The sequence below is a fragment of the Saccoglossus kowalevskii genome, chromosome 17 (genome assembly GCF_978046115.1).
Source record: "Saccoglossus kowalevskii chromosome 17, keSacKowa6.1, whole genome shotgun sequence".
NCBI lineage: Eukaryota > Metazoa > Hemichordata > Enteropneusta > Harrimaniidae > Saccoglossus > Saccoglossus kowalevskii.
The window spans coordinates 26,365,609-26,384,605 of NC_140657.1; the positions used below are offsets into that span (position 1 = coordinate 26,365,609).

General features: G+C 34.7%; 2 protein-coding genes across 2 annotated transcripts; both read left to right on the plus strand.

Annotated features, from left to right (window-relative positions):
• The first annotated feature begins 7,788 nt into the window (after nucleotides 1-7,788).
• Nucleotides 7,789-12,603, plus strand: LOC146732789 (gamma-butyrobetaine dioxygenase-like). Its single transcript, XM_085492076.1, has 5 exons — nucleotides 7,789-8,318; nucleotides 9,535-9,640; nucleotides 10,826-11,025; nucleotides 11,355-11,521; nucleotides 11,678-12,603. Exons 1-5 carry the CDS (start codon nucleotides 7,798-7,800, stop codon nucleotides 11,836-11,838), a joined length of 1,155 nt encoding a protein of 384 aa, XP_085348202.1. The 5' UTR covers nucleotides 7,789-7,797; the 3' UTR covers nucleotides 11,839-12,603.
• A 3,188-nt stretch (nucleotides 12,604-15,791) lies between these two features.
• On the plus strand, nucleotides 15,792-18,607 carry LOC100375436 (gamma-butyrobetaine dioxygenase-like). The gene is made up of 5 exons (XM_006820101.1): nucleotides 15,792-16,312; nucleotides 17,077-17,182; nucleotides 17,846-18,021; nucleotides 18,113-18,279; nucleotides 18,438-18,607. The coding sequence occupies exons 1-5, from the start codon at nucleotides 15,792-15,794 to the stop codon at nucleotides 18,605-18,607; spliced, it is 1,140 nt and encodes a 379-aa protein (XP_006820164.1).
• The last annotated feature ends 390 nt before the right edge of the window (nucleotides 18,608-18,997 follow it).

Sequence of the window (18,997 nt, forward strand, 5' to 3'; positions counted from 1 at the left end):
TGCTGGGATCAGTAACAGAAAAAAATATTGATAGTTTTGGAGCTGGCATCACTTTCCTGAACCTTATGACAAATACAAAAGATTTATTCAGTCCCTTCTGGAATAAGATGTATTACAACTACAAAAACTGAACAATTTGCACAAAAATGTATGATTTGTGTGTATAATGCCCTGGGATGTTTTTGTTCTTCATGAAGCTTTTGCCTCTATCAATGTAGCTATTGCAGCTGGTGGTATAAAAGCAATGTCAGCAGAAATGCGTCTCTGGTCTTGAGATTCAAGTTTCATTGGTCTATACATCCCCTATCTGTAAGCCATTCTGAGATCCAGACTGTTGGTTTTTAATTGTGTAATATGAGAATAGGTCGCTTTTCTTATTGAAGATTCTTTTGTACCTAGATATAATATTAATATATTATATATCTGGCAGTGTAACCACATCACACTGCTCAAAATACATACTTTATAGTACTGTAATAGTATATTAAACACTATTGTGTCATCAGGTGTGCTAAAAAAACAGTTGATGACATTTAAATTGTGCAATTTTATTGTTTTTCATAAAAATGGCCGCCATTTTACTAAATGCCATTTAAATCCAAAAACAATTTTCAAACAACATTTAACCCATTATATTCCTGCTTTCGTACCAAATTTAAACCCAATCTGTAAAACCATCTCTGTAAAAGGGACAGAACACTCATGCAGTTTCGAACTACGTCCAACGGGGACTAATAAAGTTAATTTTGTACTAACCATTCTGATTTCTCTATTTTAATGTACATTGCGGTCCATTGCTGCAAGACGGTTTCTTGCTCTATAAACTGTGAGGTGTATACATGCAAACCATTTACTGGCATATTGCAATATCTGCTATCTGAAATGTTTCAAGCTTACCTATCTCCCTGTAAATGTAGTAAACAAAAGTGATTTTCAAGCTTCATATTTCATCAATACAATTTGCTTTTTATAACATAGACCTCTTCAAAATATCTTGATTGTTAAGCACACTTAGCATTCAAGTAGTTGGGCATCTTCTTCAAACACAAATTGACGCAATGCATCAAGTGCCTTGGTTCCTCTCTGCAACATCTCGTCATCACCACTTGCTTCTTCTGTTCATTGACAACATGATTTAATATTCCCTGTAATGAGAACAATTGTAAAATAAATTGTCTATAATATCTGCCTTTATTTGGATGCATTCCCATATCAGGACACAAAAAGGAGAAGTACTTGCCATGAACATTAAACCATTATTGAACATAAGCCATTGTCAATGACATAGTCCCTGTGTGTATTAGAATGTTGGTATTATTACATAGATAGGGCAGATCACAGTATGAGATGGAAGGATGGAGATTACAGCATGTGGTTGAAAGATCATAGCATAGTATAGTATATTTATATTTTGATATTTTTTTTATTAGTCAACATTATTGTTAATTTTTTATCATGAACAAATTTTCCTAATCAGCCTGATAAGATTAGTTAAATACTAGAAATCATAACTGCATATCCCTCCTTATTTTGTTTAGTTCAAATTAATACCAGCACTGTCCCTTTAATATGGTAAAACAAGCAAACAGTTTTAATAGATATTTGTTATCAAATTCACTTCGCTAAAAATAGACTCCAGAACAGTTGCTATACGATGTGGACGTGGCATGTTGATTGGTCACATTCTCAGTGAGTAATTTTAGTCACGTCATTCGTGTGCCCTTATTTGCATAAAATTGCCACAAGTAAACTAAATGCACCCCTTTTGAATATGTCAGAATACCTACGTTTGCATCATTTTCTCAAAACATTTAAATTGTCTTGTGCAACCTCGGCAAGGGTGTGGTCCACAGAATCGAGAATCGCCATTTCGGAGTGTATTTCTGCTGCAATTCAGTCAAAATTATAATTAAACATTTTATCAGTTTTTAGATGAGAAAATATGCCATCATCAATAACAGTGCCAGTAAATAACATTCTACTCAACAATCGCTCAGCCCAAACAAAGAAAGTGTTTTACCTATTTTACCAACACAACAATCTTAAAATAATTAGATTAAGTGTACATTGATGTACTATGACTATGAAAATGTAACATCAAATAAGAACAAAAATACATCAACAGCAAACGCCTACATGATTCTGTGGCATTTGAATTACCTGCCAGTTGACAACTATGGGCATGTAATTTATTAATTATTCAAGTGGGTGTCTTTGTCTTACATGATTGGGTGGCTTTTCAATAGCTAAAGGTCAGGATTTATAGTGGGCGAACAGAGCAAATGTTCTGGAGTCTATTTTTGGTAGCGAAGCAGAGAAAACAGACAAAAGCAGCTGAGTTGTGAAATTCATTCGAAATGTTAAAACACTTAAGGTAGCGGGACTATTATTTGCATGCTTGTTTTCATCTTCTAATTGTGACCAAATGACTACAAATAGACCCGGGAAAGTATATATTTTTAGAATCGCCAGACGTCAAGCTTTTCAAAGGTGTGTTTGTCATGCCCGTATCTGCATTCTATGACCCGTTACTTAATCAAAGGTGAAAATTACTTTTTTTGTAAAAAAAATAATTACGCATTTATGCTGGAGATAAGAAGTATTTTTTTCACTTTTCCTAGTTGTTCAATAGTCTGGTAAATTGAATGTGTCTGGTCAGTTTTATGCAAGCAACGCGTTTTAAAAAATAGTGTGCTGAATTTCAATTACTGTTTTAGTCGCATTGCCCCCAACTCAAACCACAACTCGTTGGTAAATAATCGATGACATAGTTTGTCTGGACACATTCAAGTTCCTATCACTGTCACCTTAAAGCTGTGAAAATTTGGTGTTAATCCGACGACAATAAGTATACGTTATTTTTTGTTAAAGACCTTGTATTTTGAAAAACATAAACTCCTAGAAAACGTCCATGAAGTAACAGCAAAGATTTTCAAGCTTGTTTATCGGCACAATCAATTTGTTTTCCCATCAAGGTCTGCTTTAACATGTGTAGGGACATCCAAATGTGTAAGGCTATTGGAAACCAAAAAAATAAAGGAATGGGATAGCTATAATTGGATAAATTCGGCATATGAAAACACCAAAATCAATGATTTTTGTTCAGTGACTGTGTGACCTTGTGTCTGACACATTCATATGCAAATGACTAATCTGTGAAACAAACAGGGGCGGAGACAAACTACTCAAATGTTTGGAAACACTCATTGTGTGTCAGATAACTACTGATAACACATCCTGGCATTGCTTTGTCTTGAGTTTATCTTTGAAACTTATAGGCACACAGATTAAACCTGTGTTGTTGATTTTGGAAAACACTACTGAGGCTGCTTTGCTTCCCTTCAGAAAATCTACATTTTAACCAACTTACATGACATTCTATGTTATGTTGACTTTATCACATGAAAGTTTATAGTGCATTTCATCAATTAATAAATAAATGTGAAAATCGTAATTTTCAACACAAATAATAGTCTCGCTACCTTAAGTTGTGAACAAAAATTTAAAGGGTGCCCTCCTCAATTGCTAACATCGGAGACAATGCTGAGAAAAGAAAAAAATAATTCATCAAAGGAGACTTCGTCCGAACGTGGACTAAAAAAATAGTTTTTAGCATGGTATTTGTTTTATCAATGTACTTCTTGCAAACGTCTTAATTCTCTACACTATGAAGTTGTATTTTACTGTGGGATCCCCTAAAATGGCTGCCATTCAGACATCTTGAATTGGATCTAACATTATGTATGTTTGAAGTTCGGTGTAAGCATGTTGTAGATATGGCTAGATACAGACGCACACAGACACAGACAGACACACACACACACATGGACTGCCCTTGTGTTGGTAATTATTGGATATGCAACCTTATGATTTGAAAACCGATTGATTAGTAAAACTATGTAAATTAGCTAATTAACATATACAGATTGGTACTAGAATCTAAGCGATTTGATCATGATATGCGTTTCATGCTAATCCATCCTGCGACTTAAAAGATATTGGTTGAACTACTGATAGATTCGGCAAACACTCATGGATGAGCAGACAGACAGACAGACAGACAGACAGACAGACAGACAGACAGACAGACAGACAGACAGACAGACAGACATTTGTACAAGACTGCCTACTTTGATCATTTCTCCAAGGAATGTTTCATTTCTGAATATATATTGTTTTTTAAAAAGTAAATGAAGATTAGTTTATTTTTATTAAAACTCTGAGACAGCATGTCCCAGTGATGTGATGATGCCATCATTCAAACTAGGATTTAAAAGTAGGATTTAAAAACAAGTTGTATTGTGCCTTAAAAGCAATACTATATATTTCATAATAATGTTACCAGGTAACATTATACTTTGGCCAGTTAATTTATTCAGCTTAGACTAGATTGCCTTGAATCTGGACAGAATTTAAACTACTCATCTCAGCTCCAATTTGTGGATGGGCATCGATCACTATCAAGCAGCTGCAAGTAAAAGTACATAGATTGGTGTATAAACAAGATGTACGCGTGGACAATACAAATAATAATCCGATCAACAATCAGTTGCTTGACAAAATAACAAGCAAAAACAGAATATTCTCATCTGAAACACCAAAATTAACACAGATACATGCTTCAAACCTAAAAAACATGTCAGTCTACGGTCGAATTGGGCAGTTGCTAAATAGACAACTATTGCGGTGGTGCGTTTTTAATATGTTATGTAACTAATGTAACATAATATAATAATATCCTAATTTTCTAATTTCCTAATAAACTATTTTGCACTGTACAATGCAAAATAAATCGAGGATCCATGGTACATCATGGCCATTTCACAATGTATTCTAATCCTTACAATTAATTAAATAAAAAGTTAGTATATTTGTCTTATTTTTGACTCGCTGTTAACATAAATCTGTACTATGGTATTGGTGATATATGAATTGGGTGCCATAGGATGGTACTTGATGGCCAACCAACCTAATCAAATATATATTTTGCATTGTACGAGTGCAAAATGTTTATTAGGAAATTAGAATATTAGGTTATTAGCACCAGCTGTTTTATACGCATGCGCATTGGCCGATCCTGTCAAATCTCGTCATCTGTTTCGGGGCGTATAGCGGAATTAACCGGTGTCTGTGTAAAATGAATTTGCGCAGTTTTACCAACATAGTAAACCAAACTTAGAACTCGCGATACTGGTGCAGACGACTATGGTCGAACAACCATGAAAAATAAATGACGGAACTTTGGTGTTGCACATTTAGCACAGAAATAAAAGACACGCCCACAGTTGGACAGCCAATCATTTTATTATTGGTCACGATGAACCACGGATCATCTGCACGTCCTTAGTAAACACAACATACACGATGTGCCGCCATCCAATTGCGGGATGAGCGCTTCCTTTGTGCGCAATCAGTGTCAACTACATGAGAGAAACACGACGCACTTGCTAAGCCAGACCGTCTGGTGGCGCCCTATTATTTCATCAAATATACTATTATCCTCTTTCCGAATTGGATTTTTTTTATTTGGAGTAATTTGTTATGATTACTGGCGTTGTCTTCTGTGGTCAGGGAACTTCATCTCGCTTGGCTGATGTCACTTTCACGTAGAGGTCCCTGATTCGACCCATATGAATAAACACTAGTTATACATATAATCTATGTCAGTGTTGAAAAGAAACATTGATTTTTCATTTCTACATGTCACTTGTACCGAACATCTACATCGACTACAGCTAATACTGAACGGGGACTATGCATTATCGATGCTTGTTTTATTTCTATCACTAGTGCTTGCTTTTCATGCTTGCAACATTTTGTCGCGCTGATTTGCCTCTGTTCAGTTTCAAACAGTCTACTGTAAAATCATTTATTTTCACTGATATATAATTCAACTATTTTGATGTTCTGAGCATATTCACTGTGCTTTAATTTCACGAATTTGTCAAGGTAACAATGAGTTTTATTGTTTTTTACATGTTCACGTAGATTTTACTTATCAGCGAAAATAGCGAAATTAACACTCAATAAATAATTAATGCATTTACAGTACATATTTATTGTACGGTCAATTACCGTAGCTGGGTAGTCTCTTTGTAGAAATCATGCGTTTGCTTGTATCTGTTTGTGACTGCTCTGCTTGCTAACTTGTTTCGTTTTTGTTTTGCGTTTTAATGCACTGACATTTTATTATATTCACATCATTCGATTTGGCATCTTTTGAGGGAATAAATAAGAGTTAAAAAACTAAAATCAAGCAAAGCAAGTTCATCTGATCTCATCTCAAATGAAACAATCAAATGTTCTCATGATTTTTTATTCGCAAAAAATGCATGTTAATTATATACTTGACTCCTTTGAAAATAATGATAAGTTTTTGCCAGTTTTGAGGTACAAAATAGACGTGTTACCTCATTGATAAATGCAGATGTTCTTATCATTTTAGCATTGAATGACTACTTCTTTACAAAATATATAATCTGACCAACTTCCAACTCTCGGTATTAAAAGCTGGGTACACAATATTAAACTATTTATACATGAACAAGAACTATGCAATTATTGATATTACTTATCAAAATGACATTTTTAACATAATAATCTCAACTAATCAAATATAGACTGAACAATAGAACTATGTAATTCCTATTTTGACAATAATAGGGAACTGAAGACTTGTGATTACAACTTTAAACCAAGTATCTATCCCAATGCTATTGACAACCCTAACCCACAAGGCAATCCTTACTAAACTACTCATTAGTGCTCATAGCCAGAATATAGCAAAAAACATGACGCATGAACCGTCCATCTTATTAATGTTACGGTACTTGTCAATTTTGTGAAAACTATAGGGTGGAATCTGAATACCATTTTATCACTTAGCGTACCTAATTCAACCTGACAAGGGATAAATTCTTCAACACAATTGCCTCTTTTTATCCACCATTTATCAACTGTACAATTTCAGAGAACGATCTTTTGGTGTATAATTTGTATCAGTTTGTTTCACTGTCCGTAAAAAGGTTGCCCAGCAACGCCATAACTTGAACATGTGTTGCGGCCAATTCATTGGCTGCGATTAAACTAATATCTAATTTATTGAGCCATCGGTTTACTTACTGTTATATTTTAACTAAATTATGGGCTAGTTTTGGCAGCGGCCGTAACGCAGTTTAATGATAGAGTACGGTGTCACTGTAAGGGTGGGAGAATTACAAACATCGAAATCCACAAATGCGATTTAAAACTAATACACATTTTGACGAATGCATGAAACGGTATAAAGCGAGAACATTCTGATATTTTAAACAATTTCATTAAATAAGCTATGTTATAATATAATATTTATAACATAATGTTTATAAATGCTGAGAGATTAGATTTGAACCTAGTTTTGGTCATTCGAAAAACAGAATAAAAAAGGGGGGCATTCAGTGTATATTTAGCTCTTCAATATAGCATTCTGATTGGTCGAGAAGCACTAATTAAATTGAAATAAACAACAGGGCACAATTCATGTGTGATATAAACATAATGCATATTTACTACTGGTACTTTATCTAAAAAAGGTAAAACGGTGAATGATCAATGTAAAAATTTAATTTTGAAAAATTACTTACTTTGGTATAGTTATAAATATATACATCTATATTTGGAATTATCGAAGAGTCAATAACCGGCATTACAACAGGATTATTAAATGAATATGAATGTTTAATGTAACTATATTTATCACATTTATATTCATAAAGGATTTTCCTTCTGCGAACAATCAGAACAGCATCTAGAGCCACGATGCAGTCTGCCATTAGTGTAGTTGAAGAGCGATTGGTGAAGGTGATATTCACAGATGGGTTGCAGTGTAAATACCCTTACATATGGATGCTAGATGGTTGCCATTGTTCTCAATGTTATGTCCGTTCAGCGAGTCAGCGTAGAGTACCGTTCAGTAAGCTGGATTTCCAGGCGGTTCCCGAATCGGTGACGATATCCGCAGATGCACGAAATCTTAATGTCAAGTGGTCTAAAGAACATAGCAGTGACTATTCCGTCGACTGGCTACGCACACAGCAGTTTGATTCCTCGGAGCCAGACGAAGTGGGAGAGCCACAGCTGAATATATGGGGTGCTGAGATGGTGAATAAAATACCCACGTACGACTTTGAAGGTGTCACGAACGACGACGCCGAGCTATACAAGTGGCTTAATTCATTAAATACAACAGGTCTGGCATTGATGAAGAATACACCTCTGAAAACTGGACAACTTGAACATGTTGCCAAACGAGTCGCATATCTCAAATCAACAAATTTTGGGTGAGCCAAACATTTGTAGATTTTTTTTCTCTCAGAATAACATCTTTTTACAATGTGTATAAATAATAGCTAATATAGTATGTCTCAGTACTTTTGATATTTATTAATTTTATTAAGTGTAAATTTTCGGAAAATATATATCATGTACGTCATAGGTTAGTCGGGTACATTATAATCATATTATATGCGAGTGTAGTAAAACGTGTTATACCCCGTCGATTTTTGTTGTTTTCATGGCAGTCACCATATGCCACTCGTTGAACGTTCGACACATCCCACCTGAGTATGCGCAAAAATACGTTCAGTTGCGTTCAGTCTTTATGACTGAGATTGTGCGACTGTATGACGCCCATTGCTTTGCACACTGTAATGACTGAATACATCTACTCACATTTTCATGCAATCTTCTCGGGTGTTATCATTCCATCCAGCATGTATCGTGCCAAATGGCGTTTGCTTAGAGCTATACTGCACTTTATGGGTTATGAGCGTAGCTGTGTTGCGGGAAGTAATACCTAATAGTTTCTTCACATGTTAAATATGATGTAGGTTTTGTACGAATATTTTATATATCAAATGCGTGTTATTTTTACTACAGTACTGTATCCTTTAAACTGAGTATATCTAGTATTCACGTATCTGGATATATACTAATCCTCGTTTGGGTTTTATAAAGAATGGACTAAAATAATGTCAAATAGTATAAATAGATGAATTAGTGCACGCTGGTACAGATGAGTTTTTGGTTTTGTGTATTCAGTCATTGTGTAGATTTCACATAGTTTAAATGAGCTGGAAAAAGTTATCTATGAAAAAAAGGATTTAAACATTAATTCTTTGCTGTTATGGCTTTCTAAATTCAATTTCGAAAGACAATATTTAACAAAGTTAACACTGTACAGAACCCCGAATAGATGCACATGTGTTATTTTGTTAGTACTAACGTAAGGAAGTCATTGCAAATAACAGTTTTGAATAGTTGTTATACAGTAATTAACAGGCGCCGAACACCCATTCTCTGATATGTTAATAACACCAGTCCATAGGTAATTCCCAAAAAACAATTCCAATACAGGCTTACAGGTTTACATGGATGGTCAGGATATTGAAAATTTGAAGTGTCATTTCCCTTCTTTTAAAATGTCCGATACATTGTCAAAGTCTGATGGACTGCGTTAAACGCTGATTCATATAACCGTATTTTTGTACTGTTTAGGGTATACTTCTCAGTCAAAAGCAAAGTACTTCCAACTAGTACAGCCTGTACCACGGCTAGACTTGGTCTGCATACTGATTTGGCAAACTATGATCACACTCCTGGGGTGAGTATATGTAAAACAGGTTTCATATATGTGTAGTTCATTTCAGTTCGGATGCTACTCTGATTTATTGTAAACATTGATACTTTAAAGATGCCAGCATTCTACAATACAGCCATGGATGATATGACAATAACGAACGCATGGTTAATTTTTGAGCTACGTTATATAAATACTAATTTTGCAATGTCACATTTTTTTTTCTCCGGTATGAACTGTGAATAATTTTAAGTCTCAAGTGAAATAATTACGTTTTGGAAATACGTGCCATAAGATTATTTAAGTTCCTCAAGTGATACTCCGGCCAATGAGTAACGAGTTTACATATATTGACTGACAATTTGTTGTTATTAAGGAGTTATCATATCAATGTTTATAGAGCTGATATAGAGCTGATTCAAACTTGTGACGTCATGTCAATTTTTATCCGCGTGAGACAATGTGTATTGTGTGGGTTTATTGTTATGAAATGTGATCACAGTTTACTTGCATGTCGATGTTCAAAGGGTTGTAATACGTCAATAAAATTTCTCTAAAATCAAAAGACAAATTCTAATATGGCCGAATGGCGGGTTTAATTTGAATTTGATTAAAATAAAATCCTATTTTTGTTTTGTTTTTCTTTTCTTTAATATTTGTTCATATATACCTATTTCCATAGCATTATTTCACTTGGTATATTGCTTTATTTTATTTATTGTTTTTATAAAAACAATTCTCTAAAATGACCGAGTGCGGGTTTAATTTGAATTTGATTAAAATAAAATCCTATTTTTGTTTTTCTTTTCTTTTTTTTACTTTATAATATTCATATATCTATATTGTCATTGCTTTATTCCACGTGTTATATTACTTTATTTTATTTATCGTATTTTATTATATTCTGATCTATTATTTAATATGTTGACATGTTATTATTGTTCCAATTGTTTTAAAAAACCACAAGGCCAATAATGAGTATTTAATTAAAAAAAAACAGCAATACATACAAAATATGTTAAAAACTAAAACAAAATAAAGCACACGCCGTTCATCGGACTTTAAGTATTTTGTGTGTAAGATTAAATTTTGAAGTATTGTTCTGAGACCCATAAATAATCGTGTTAGTGAAATTTTGGTAAGGATGTTAAGATATTTGTCATAAAAATAACAGATCTGGGAATTTAAAACTGATATTTTGTTATATAGGTACAAATGTTACACTGTATTCAGCAATGCGACGGTGAGGGCGGTGACAGTGAGTTCGCAGATGGATTCAAAGCAGCACTACAACTGAAAGAAGAAAACCCCAAAGCATTCAAGATACTTACAACGACGTTGCTGGATTTCTACAATATTGGGATAGATTATTATTCTTATCATTTTAACAGACAAGCTCCAACTATCTCGTGCGTATGAATATCATTCATACCTGGTTCACCAGTGACATAATGGCTCTAATCACACACAACCAGTGTTCATTGCATTAAGATTGTTTGTTCGATCATTGTATACTCAGGTTATGATAATGAGGCAATTATATGGCCTAAATGTTTTCTAAATTTGTGCACACTAGTTTAGAAAATATACTATGATATACATATATAGCACATAATATAACAAATAATTTAAAATAAAACAAAACAAAACAAAATTATCTAATCTTGTTGCCTCATATAAAAAGATGTGATTCACAGCAAAATGTAACATACATGTCGTTATGTTTTTTTGTTAACAGCGTTGGAAGACATGGAAAGATAGAAGCAATCGCTTTCAGTCAAACTACTCGGTCTAGTATGATGCGTATTCCAGTGGAGCAGGTTGAAGCAGTGTTTGAGGCATTAAAAGCTTTTGACGACATCCTTAACAGTTCGGACAATATTATAAAGTATAAAATGGAATCGGGTAATTACCTAATTATATTATGAGACGATAATTATGAACATCATCTTCTTGTGAATTATAATTATGTGTACTTTATGCAGAAATCAATATGAGTGATAGTGATAGATGTATGTTAACATTTTTATTAACGTCTGTGTGTCCCTGTCATATTTTTAGGTGATATGGTCGCTTTTAACAATACCCGGATACTTCATGGAAGGTCTGCATTCACGGTTGGGCAGCAGGGTAGCCGTCATCTAGAAGGCGGCTACATTGATTGGGATGAAATCCGTTCCAGACTGAGAGTTCTGAAAGCAACCCTAAATGCTGACTCTTAGTGGGATGTAAAATTAATGAACGTATACTATTGTGTAGAAGTATAACAGTTGATGGAGATGTTGCGAGTCACAAATATTCAGAAAACAAAATAGTTTTATAATTTATACGAGCCTAACTACTGTATTGTACAGTGCTTTATTTATGCGGACGATAGACGCTACACGTGTTTGTACACGTGGTGATTATTCCGATTCTTGCAGCAGTTCGTTGGCAAGTGTCATGACATCGTCTCATGTACACCAACACTCATGTTCACATAGTTTAGCAATACAAACATTCGAATGTTTATCTACTGAGTCGAAATTTGATAATTGGATATCTGCATGCACATTTGATAAATATGACATATGAATACTATATAGTATAGAGGCATATTATCCAATCAAAACGACACCACATGTTTACTATATAAGCATCGATTTTATTACAGAGAAATAACAATTAAAGCATAGTTACGACTACAAAATGTCATAATTTACTCGCTATGAGTATATGTATATTATGGTGAGCCAATGAATTACTAAAACATAGTAGTTGATTTTATTTTTAGGTGAATATGATATTTTATTTACCGATAACAAGACTTGCCTCTAGGTTCAAACTTGAATTAGACATTGTCATTAGTACATATATTACGCCTAATTAGACACATGTTTACACCTATTAAAGTTACAATTTGCGTCTAGGTCGTCTAGCCTACGTTTGCTAGACTAAGTTTAAATAATCGTTCAAGTTGTAATAAAGAAGAGTTGTAATATTTTAAATGATAATCTGGTACAACCTTGCTGACTCAACAATGCTTGTTCCCCAGTAAATGGCAATTGTTGAGAACAAATAAACAAGTGAATTGGTGCTGTTTAAGGTAGAGATGCAGGTTCGTGGGCACTTGGGAGTGAAATATTTTTTTTTTGCTTTTTGTTATCCAAACAGTCTTGGCTGTAGATTGTTAAAATTTTGTAGAATTGTGAATAGTGGAACATACTCAAAAGACGATTATAAAATATAGATAACGGGTGCAAACATTATCTCTTTTGAATGCTTAGCAAGATTTAGCAAGGCTGTACATAAATAATAAAAAAGAAACATGGTGAAAAAAAGAAATTACGGGATTTCCATATTATGCACTATATTTAACTTTTTGCAAAACGATAATACATTTAAATTTGGAACTGTTACAGCCATTTTAATTATGAGCATTAGCAAACTTCTTACTGAGTGAATGGTTATGCAAATTAGCAATTATCTCAGCTTCTTTTTAGTGCACATCCCAGAGCTCCTAGACGCTTTGACCTTTTGTTTTGAAATTTTCACAAATGATTGACGATGTGTTTATCTTCAAAACGCCGTCGGGGCATTGTTTCTGGTTGAATAGTGGTACAACAATCGCACAGACAACTAGCCTGGGTGTTAATTTATGCATAAACGTGAAGTAGTGAAATTTGAGCTGCTACTAACAAAATTTTTAAATTCATACAATAAGCTTTCTGAAAATATATAGTTTTGTGGACAAGGGAGGTCATCTTGGTTTCCTAATTAACTAATTAAATACCTGTCAGGTAAACTGCATCTCTACCTTAAAACAATATTATTGTGAAAGGAACGTTGGGGTAAGTGGTCTTCGGTGAGCATGTCGGATATCTCTTAAACTGCAGAGATACATATTTCCACCCAATGGAATACCCATAAGTTTATTACAGATAGTCAAGTTTTATTCATTCAAACGGTCAGCTGATGTGACCCCTGGCCCACGCCTTACAAACTCTCCATTAAAACACTAAGGCCTGGCAGAGTAACTATGCTATCAGCCAATTGGTGCAGTTGCTGGCACGATGACGTGCGTCTCACGGTTAAAGTTAATGCCAAGTTGCCACTACTGAATACAATTATTAAAAATGTATTTATAAAGAGTATACTTAATGTCTACGTTAAACTTACACATTTTATGAACCCAGTTCATATACGCAATGTCGTTATGGTAAAATTACTTTCCTGATAAATGCACGCACAAAAAATGTTTATAATTGAAGGTTAATGTACTGTTTGAAAAATGGCGACAAGCCAAAAAAAAGTAGTATTACTTATCATAAATCGTGGGTTATCCACATATTTGTGCATCTATGACCTATAGTAATCAGACAGGAACTCACTGATTGAAATAATTGGCAGAACATGTTATTTTTGTTATCACTCAGATGATATGGGCATAGTACACACGACACAAGAAACCTCGAGCTACAAACACTAGAATGTATATACATAACGTGTCAGATGTACCATGACGCATAATAACAAGTGCTACTGATTGCTACTTTGATCGTCAATTCTTCTTCTTGTGCCGAGTTAGAAAAAAATACTGAACAGGTTTTTCTCAAATGCAAATAGGTAAGCGGCAGACCTGATTTTCAAAATTGTGACTGTCCAGTAGTTTGGCAGTCATTATGGATTGATTTTTACAACATAAATGGCTATTTCACAACTTTCTGGGGGTATAGGCGACCTGATTTGATGTGCCATACAGTATAGCACATGTGTCATGAATTTGTTTTTGCGTATCTGTTGACCGACTTAATTAGCTGATTATTAGCTGAATTGCTGTGTTATGTCTGTCATCGTTTAGGCCTATTTGAAGTTTTGGACGGAACTTGGCTCAGTGATTTGGAACTAATTACCAGATAACCGCCGCTATTCAGACTACTCATTCTGACAGTTTATATTCATAGTTATTAATGTAGTGAACGATTAATCAACAGATATGACGTATTCAGTACTTAGTGTGATTGGCTTTATGATTGAAGGTTACGCCCTAGAGTCTTTTTACTGTTTTGTAATTGGTTAGAGTTTTGAAAATGAATAAAGAGAGTTTGAGTTGGTCTTGGGGAGCACAGCACGATAGAGGCAGTCGAGTCCAGTCCTGGAGAGCCTTGGGGCGAGTGTTGACGCAGTCTAAGAGAGTCTTGGTTCAGCCTTGCGATAGTCTTGGGGATTTTTCCCCAGGGCGCTGTGTCTTATAGAGTGCTCGACTGATCGACTAAGACGAGAGCTGAAACGTATTTCGTTGTGTGTGTCTTATTTGACTGTAAAGTATAAGTGACTTTCCCGATCCCGCACCTCAAGGGGACGAGACATAGAGACGAGACGAGATTCCCCCCTGACAAGTGTGGAGAACCCAGTGAGAGAAGATTTCCCCCTGACACATGTGCAATAGATATATAAACATAATTAAGCAATAACACATATTTAGCGGTCACGGTACTTTTTCTGCCATGAAAAATAAGACAAAACCGTTTGAAAAATACTTTTCTCCAGAACCACTGGAAGCATTGACCCTTTGTTTTTAACATCTGTACATAAGCACAATGTGATATTGTGCAACATGCATTTACCTCTTCCACTTTACTATTAAAATCTTTTAAAGTTTCATTTTTATTTATTTCGCAAATAACAACTCCCCCGCTTTAAATGGTTCATATATGATATTTATGTACGTACATCATACCTGATCAATGAACCAAGGTTAAATGAGCCAGTCACATAGTGGTACGTTCCGCAGCTGTGAATATTATTAGCAGTAATAACTGGCCTGGAAAAAAGTTTATCGATTATGTGTTTACTATTATTATTTATTTTTACAAAGTTGGCTTATATCAAAATTAATGCTAACATTACTAGGTAAAATTCTACTAATATTAACTCTCTATCTTTAACAGTAAAAGGGGGATTTGGATATGGCGACATATTTATTGACAGACAAATCTACTGGTGGTAAATTGTGTTATGGGTGATCCTGTGATGTGTGTGGACGCGACTTAAAAATAAAAGGACGGTCAAATGTTCAAAGGTCACCTCTGTTTGCATGAGTAAACTGTGTCTGCACTACATATGTACTAGTGCATATATAGTAGTACGCTGCATTCTCATCATCCTGTCAAACAGCCTACGTGTTCTATCCGCGATGCAGTCCGCCACCAATGTAGACGATGAAAGATTGGTTATGGTGACTTTCGCAGATGGCTTGCAGAGTAAATACCCCTACATATGGTTGCTCGATAACTGTCTGTGTTCTAAGTGTTATATCCATTCAGCTAATCAACGTCGGTTACTGTTCAGTCAGTTAGATTTTCAGGCAGCTCCTGAATCAGTGACGATTACCGCAGATGGAGCGAATCTCACCGTTACGTGGTCCAAAGAACATAGTAGTGACTACACCGCTGACTGGTTACGCACACACCAGTTTGATTCCTCGAAACCAGACGAGGCTGCAGAGCCACATCTGAATATATGGGGTGCTGAGATGGTGAATACAATACCCACATACAACTTTGAAAGTGTCATGAACGACGACGCCGAGCTATACAAGTGGCTTAATTCATTGAATACAACAGGCCTGGCATTGATTAAGAATGTACCTCGTAAAGTTGGGCAAAATGAGCGTATTGCCAATCGGGTCTCTTACCTGAGGCCTACAAATTATGGGTAAGCCTACAGGTTTTAAGGAAGCACATCACAATTGTTCAAGATTGATTTGATTGATTGGCGATCAGATCCTGACCCCGTTCTGATATTCTGACATACTGTGATTGTTATGTTGTGTTTAGTTGACACAGTTCAAAAACACATACTGCGTTTATGTGTGAGCACGCGTTAATAGTTCTCTAAAAACAACAACGCCTACTTTTTGAAACAGGTTATTTTGAAAAAAACTACGCAAAATTATTGGTTTTGTATCAGCTTCGGTAACAGATTTGATTTTAGATTTTAAACGAATGATGTTTTTGAGGCATCCCCCGTCGCCGAATTAAACTATTATTAAACAAATTATAATTCATTTGACATATTTGTTTATAATGTATTTCTAATTGACCATCTGTTTACAGTCATTTGTTTGTAGTAACGCATTCTTGTGCACCTGTAAATATTATACATGTAGATGTGAAGTTTTTTATACTCCCATATAATGAATACATTCGCGTGTGATCATTTATGAACGTTCGACTATTCTGTTGCCACTATCTACCTTTACTAACCAGCTCTACCGGTAGAGCAGAATATTCTCACTCTAGCAAAAACTCTATATCACACTTTAATATATGTATCATTTCTTATCCATTAATTGTTGTGAATGATCATTTCCGCTCATGTAGCAATTTAATTTCTGTCCCACTGTACACATTGACCTATGTATGTGTATAAATGTCTCATGTAAATGTAATTCGTTTCATGTTTGTCATTTATTGCAGGGTCTTTTTCACAGTAAAGAGTAAAATGGGTGCCAGTAATGCAGCCTATACCACAGCCAGACTTGGTCTGCACACTGATTTGCCATTCTATGATCATACACCTGGGGTGAGTGTTTATGTGTAACTCATTTCACCAATTAAAAAGTTCAAACACTCTAGTAAGCAAGTAGTTACATAACTGTGTAATATAAAAAAAGAAATTGTATAAGCGAACCTACAAATAGATTAAATTAGGTTGGCAGCTATTGACAATACATTTGACTATGTTAACACTGTTACATCATGACAAAATGTTTCAAGGCATTCCAAGAAGTCTTCTGACAGAGGTATACTGCTTACAAGCCACGAATTCAACATGACCCATATTGTTTGTTTTTAACCATGCCAACATCTCGTATTCATCGACAGATGCACAAATGGGGACGGTTTGATATATGACAACAAGAACCTTGAGTACAAGTTTCTTTAAATTGTTAACAATTTCAGCGATTTTCTGTTACTGTTAACACAGACATATGACACATGTTTTGAACTTTAGAATGAAGAAGATAAACATATAACAGCACCAATAATATCCCATTTATGTGCAACACGACAACCAAAACACAAACTAACACAAAAATATATTTTGTCAGAAACAAATAAATCGGTTATTGTAAAGTGTCCATACGTACAACCAATGATATTTTGGTGACGATATTCATCACTAATAGAATAAATTAAAATTAATGATCTCGTTATATAGGTACAAATGTTACATTGTATTCAGCAATGCGACGATGAGGGCGGGGTGAGCGAGTTCACTGATGGTTTTAAAGCTGCACTACAGTTGAAAGAAGAAAACCCCAAAGCGTTCAAGATACTGACGACGAGCTGGCTGGACTTCTTCGATATTGGGACTGATTATTACCCCTATAATTTAACTAGACAAGCTACACCCATTGGGTACGTACAAGCTAACTAACTGCCATCATATGATACACAAGGAAAAAAATAAAATCAAGTCAAATTTACTTTACCTTTTTTTTGTTAACAGTCTTGGAAGGAATGGAGAGGTGGAACGTATCAGGTATAATCAGACCTGCCGATCGACTATGATGCGTATTCCAGTGGAACAGGTTGAGGCAGTCTATAAAGCATTGAAGGCTTTCGACGAAATTCTCCACCATAAGGACAATATCATACAATTTAAAATGGAATCAGGTAAATAATCTTAACATTCTATTATTTTATTATTATTTGTAGACCTAGTATTGTTTTGTTTTGTTTTTGGAGTTAGTAGTTGACCTGTGTTTGTTGGAATGATACGTTTAATGCACCTTTTTATAGGAATATTTATTTTTTCTTAATTCATCATTCAGGAGACATGGTCGCCTTTAATAATATTCGTGTCCTCCATGGAAGGTCTGCCTTCAAGATTGGGCAGCAGGGTAGCCGTCATCTAGAAGGTGGTTACATTGATTGGGATGAAATCCGTTCTAAGCTGAGAGTTCTAAAAGCATCCCTAAAGTCGCCTCTTAGTTGGGTATAATAGAATGTATGCAATTATGTAGAATTATCACTGTTAATATATGTTTCAATAGAGTAATTATTATTACCTCTCATTTTGATAATTTAAATATTAGTATTTAATATTAATGTTTATCTGTACCATACACGTGTAGACAAAAATAACTTACTAAGTTCTACTACCACTGTTTATTATACGGTCATGTAATGGGTTGGTATGCACTATATTCAAAATTAAATATTATCGTGTGTGAATATTGTTGCACACTCCATCAATTTTGGCGCGGAAAGTACTTTTAGCGGGAAGAATGATTTACATACATAATGCAAATAACATAGTGAGTACTATTTAGTAGCATACTTTAGGAAGTAATATGAATACTATCATCTGGTTTCCATGATTACCCTATAT

Bases quoted from the DNA above. Each gene is read 5' to 3' on its own strand.
- LOC146732789 (XM_085492076.1), top strand. From the start codon at position 7,798: ATGCAGTCTGCCATTAGTGTAGTTGAAGAGCGATTGGTGAAGGTGATA. The intron at 8,319-9,534 runs GTGAGCCAAACA...TGTACTGTTTAG, and splicing joins CTCAAATCAACAAATTTTGG to GGTATACTTCTCAGTCAAAA. The intron at 9,641-10,825 runs GTGAGTATATGT...TTTGTTATATAG, and splicing joins ACTATGATCACACTCCTGGG to GTACAAATGTTACACTGTAT.
- LOC100375436 (XM_006820101.1), top strand. From the start codon at position 15,792: ATGCAGTCCGCCACCAATGTAGACGATGAAAGATTGGTTATGGTGACT. The intron at 16,313-17,076 runs GTAAGCCTACAG...CATTTATTGCAG, and splicing joins CTGAGGCCTACAAATTATGG to GGTCTTTTTCACAGTAAAGA. The intron at 18,280-18,437 runs GTAAATAATCTT...TTCATCATTCAG, and splicing joins ACAATTTAAAATGGAATCAG to GAGACATGGTCGCCTTTAAT.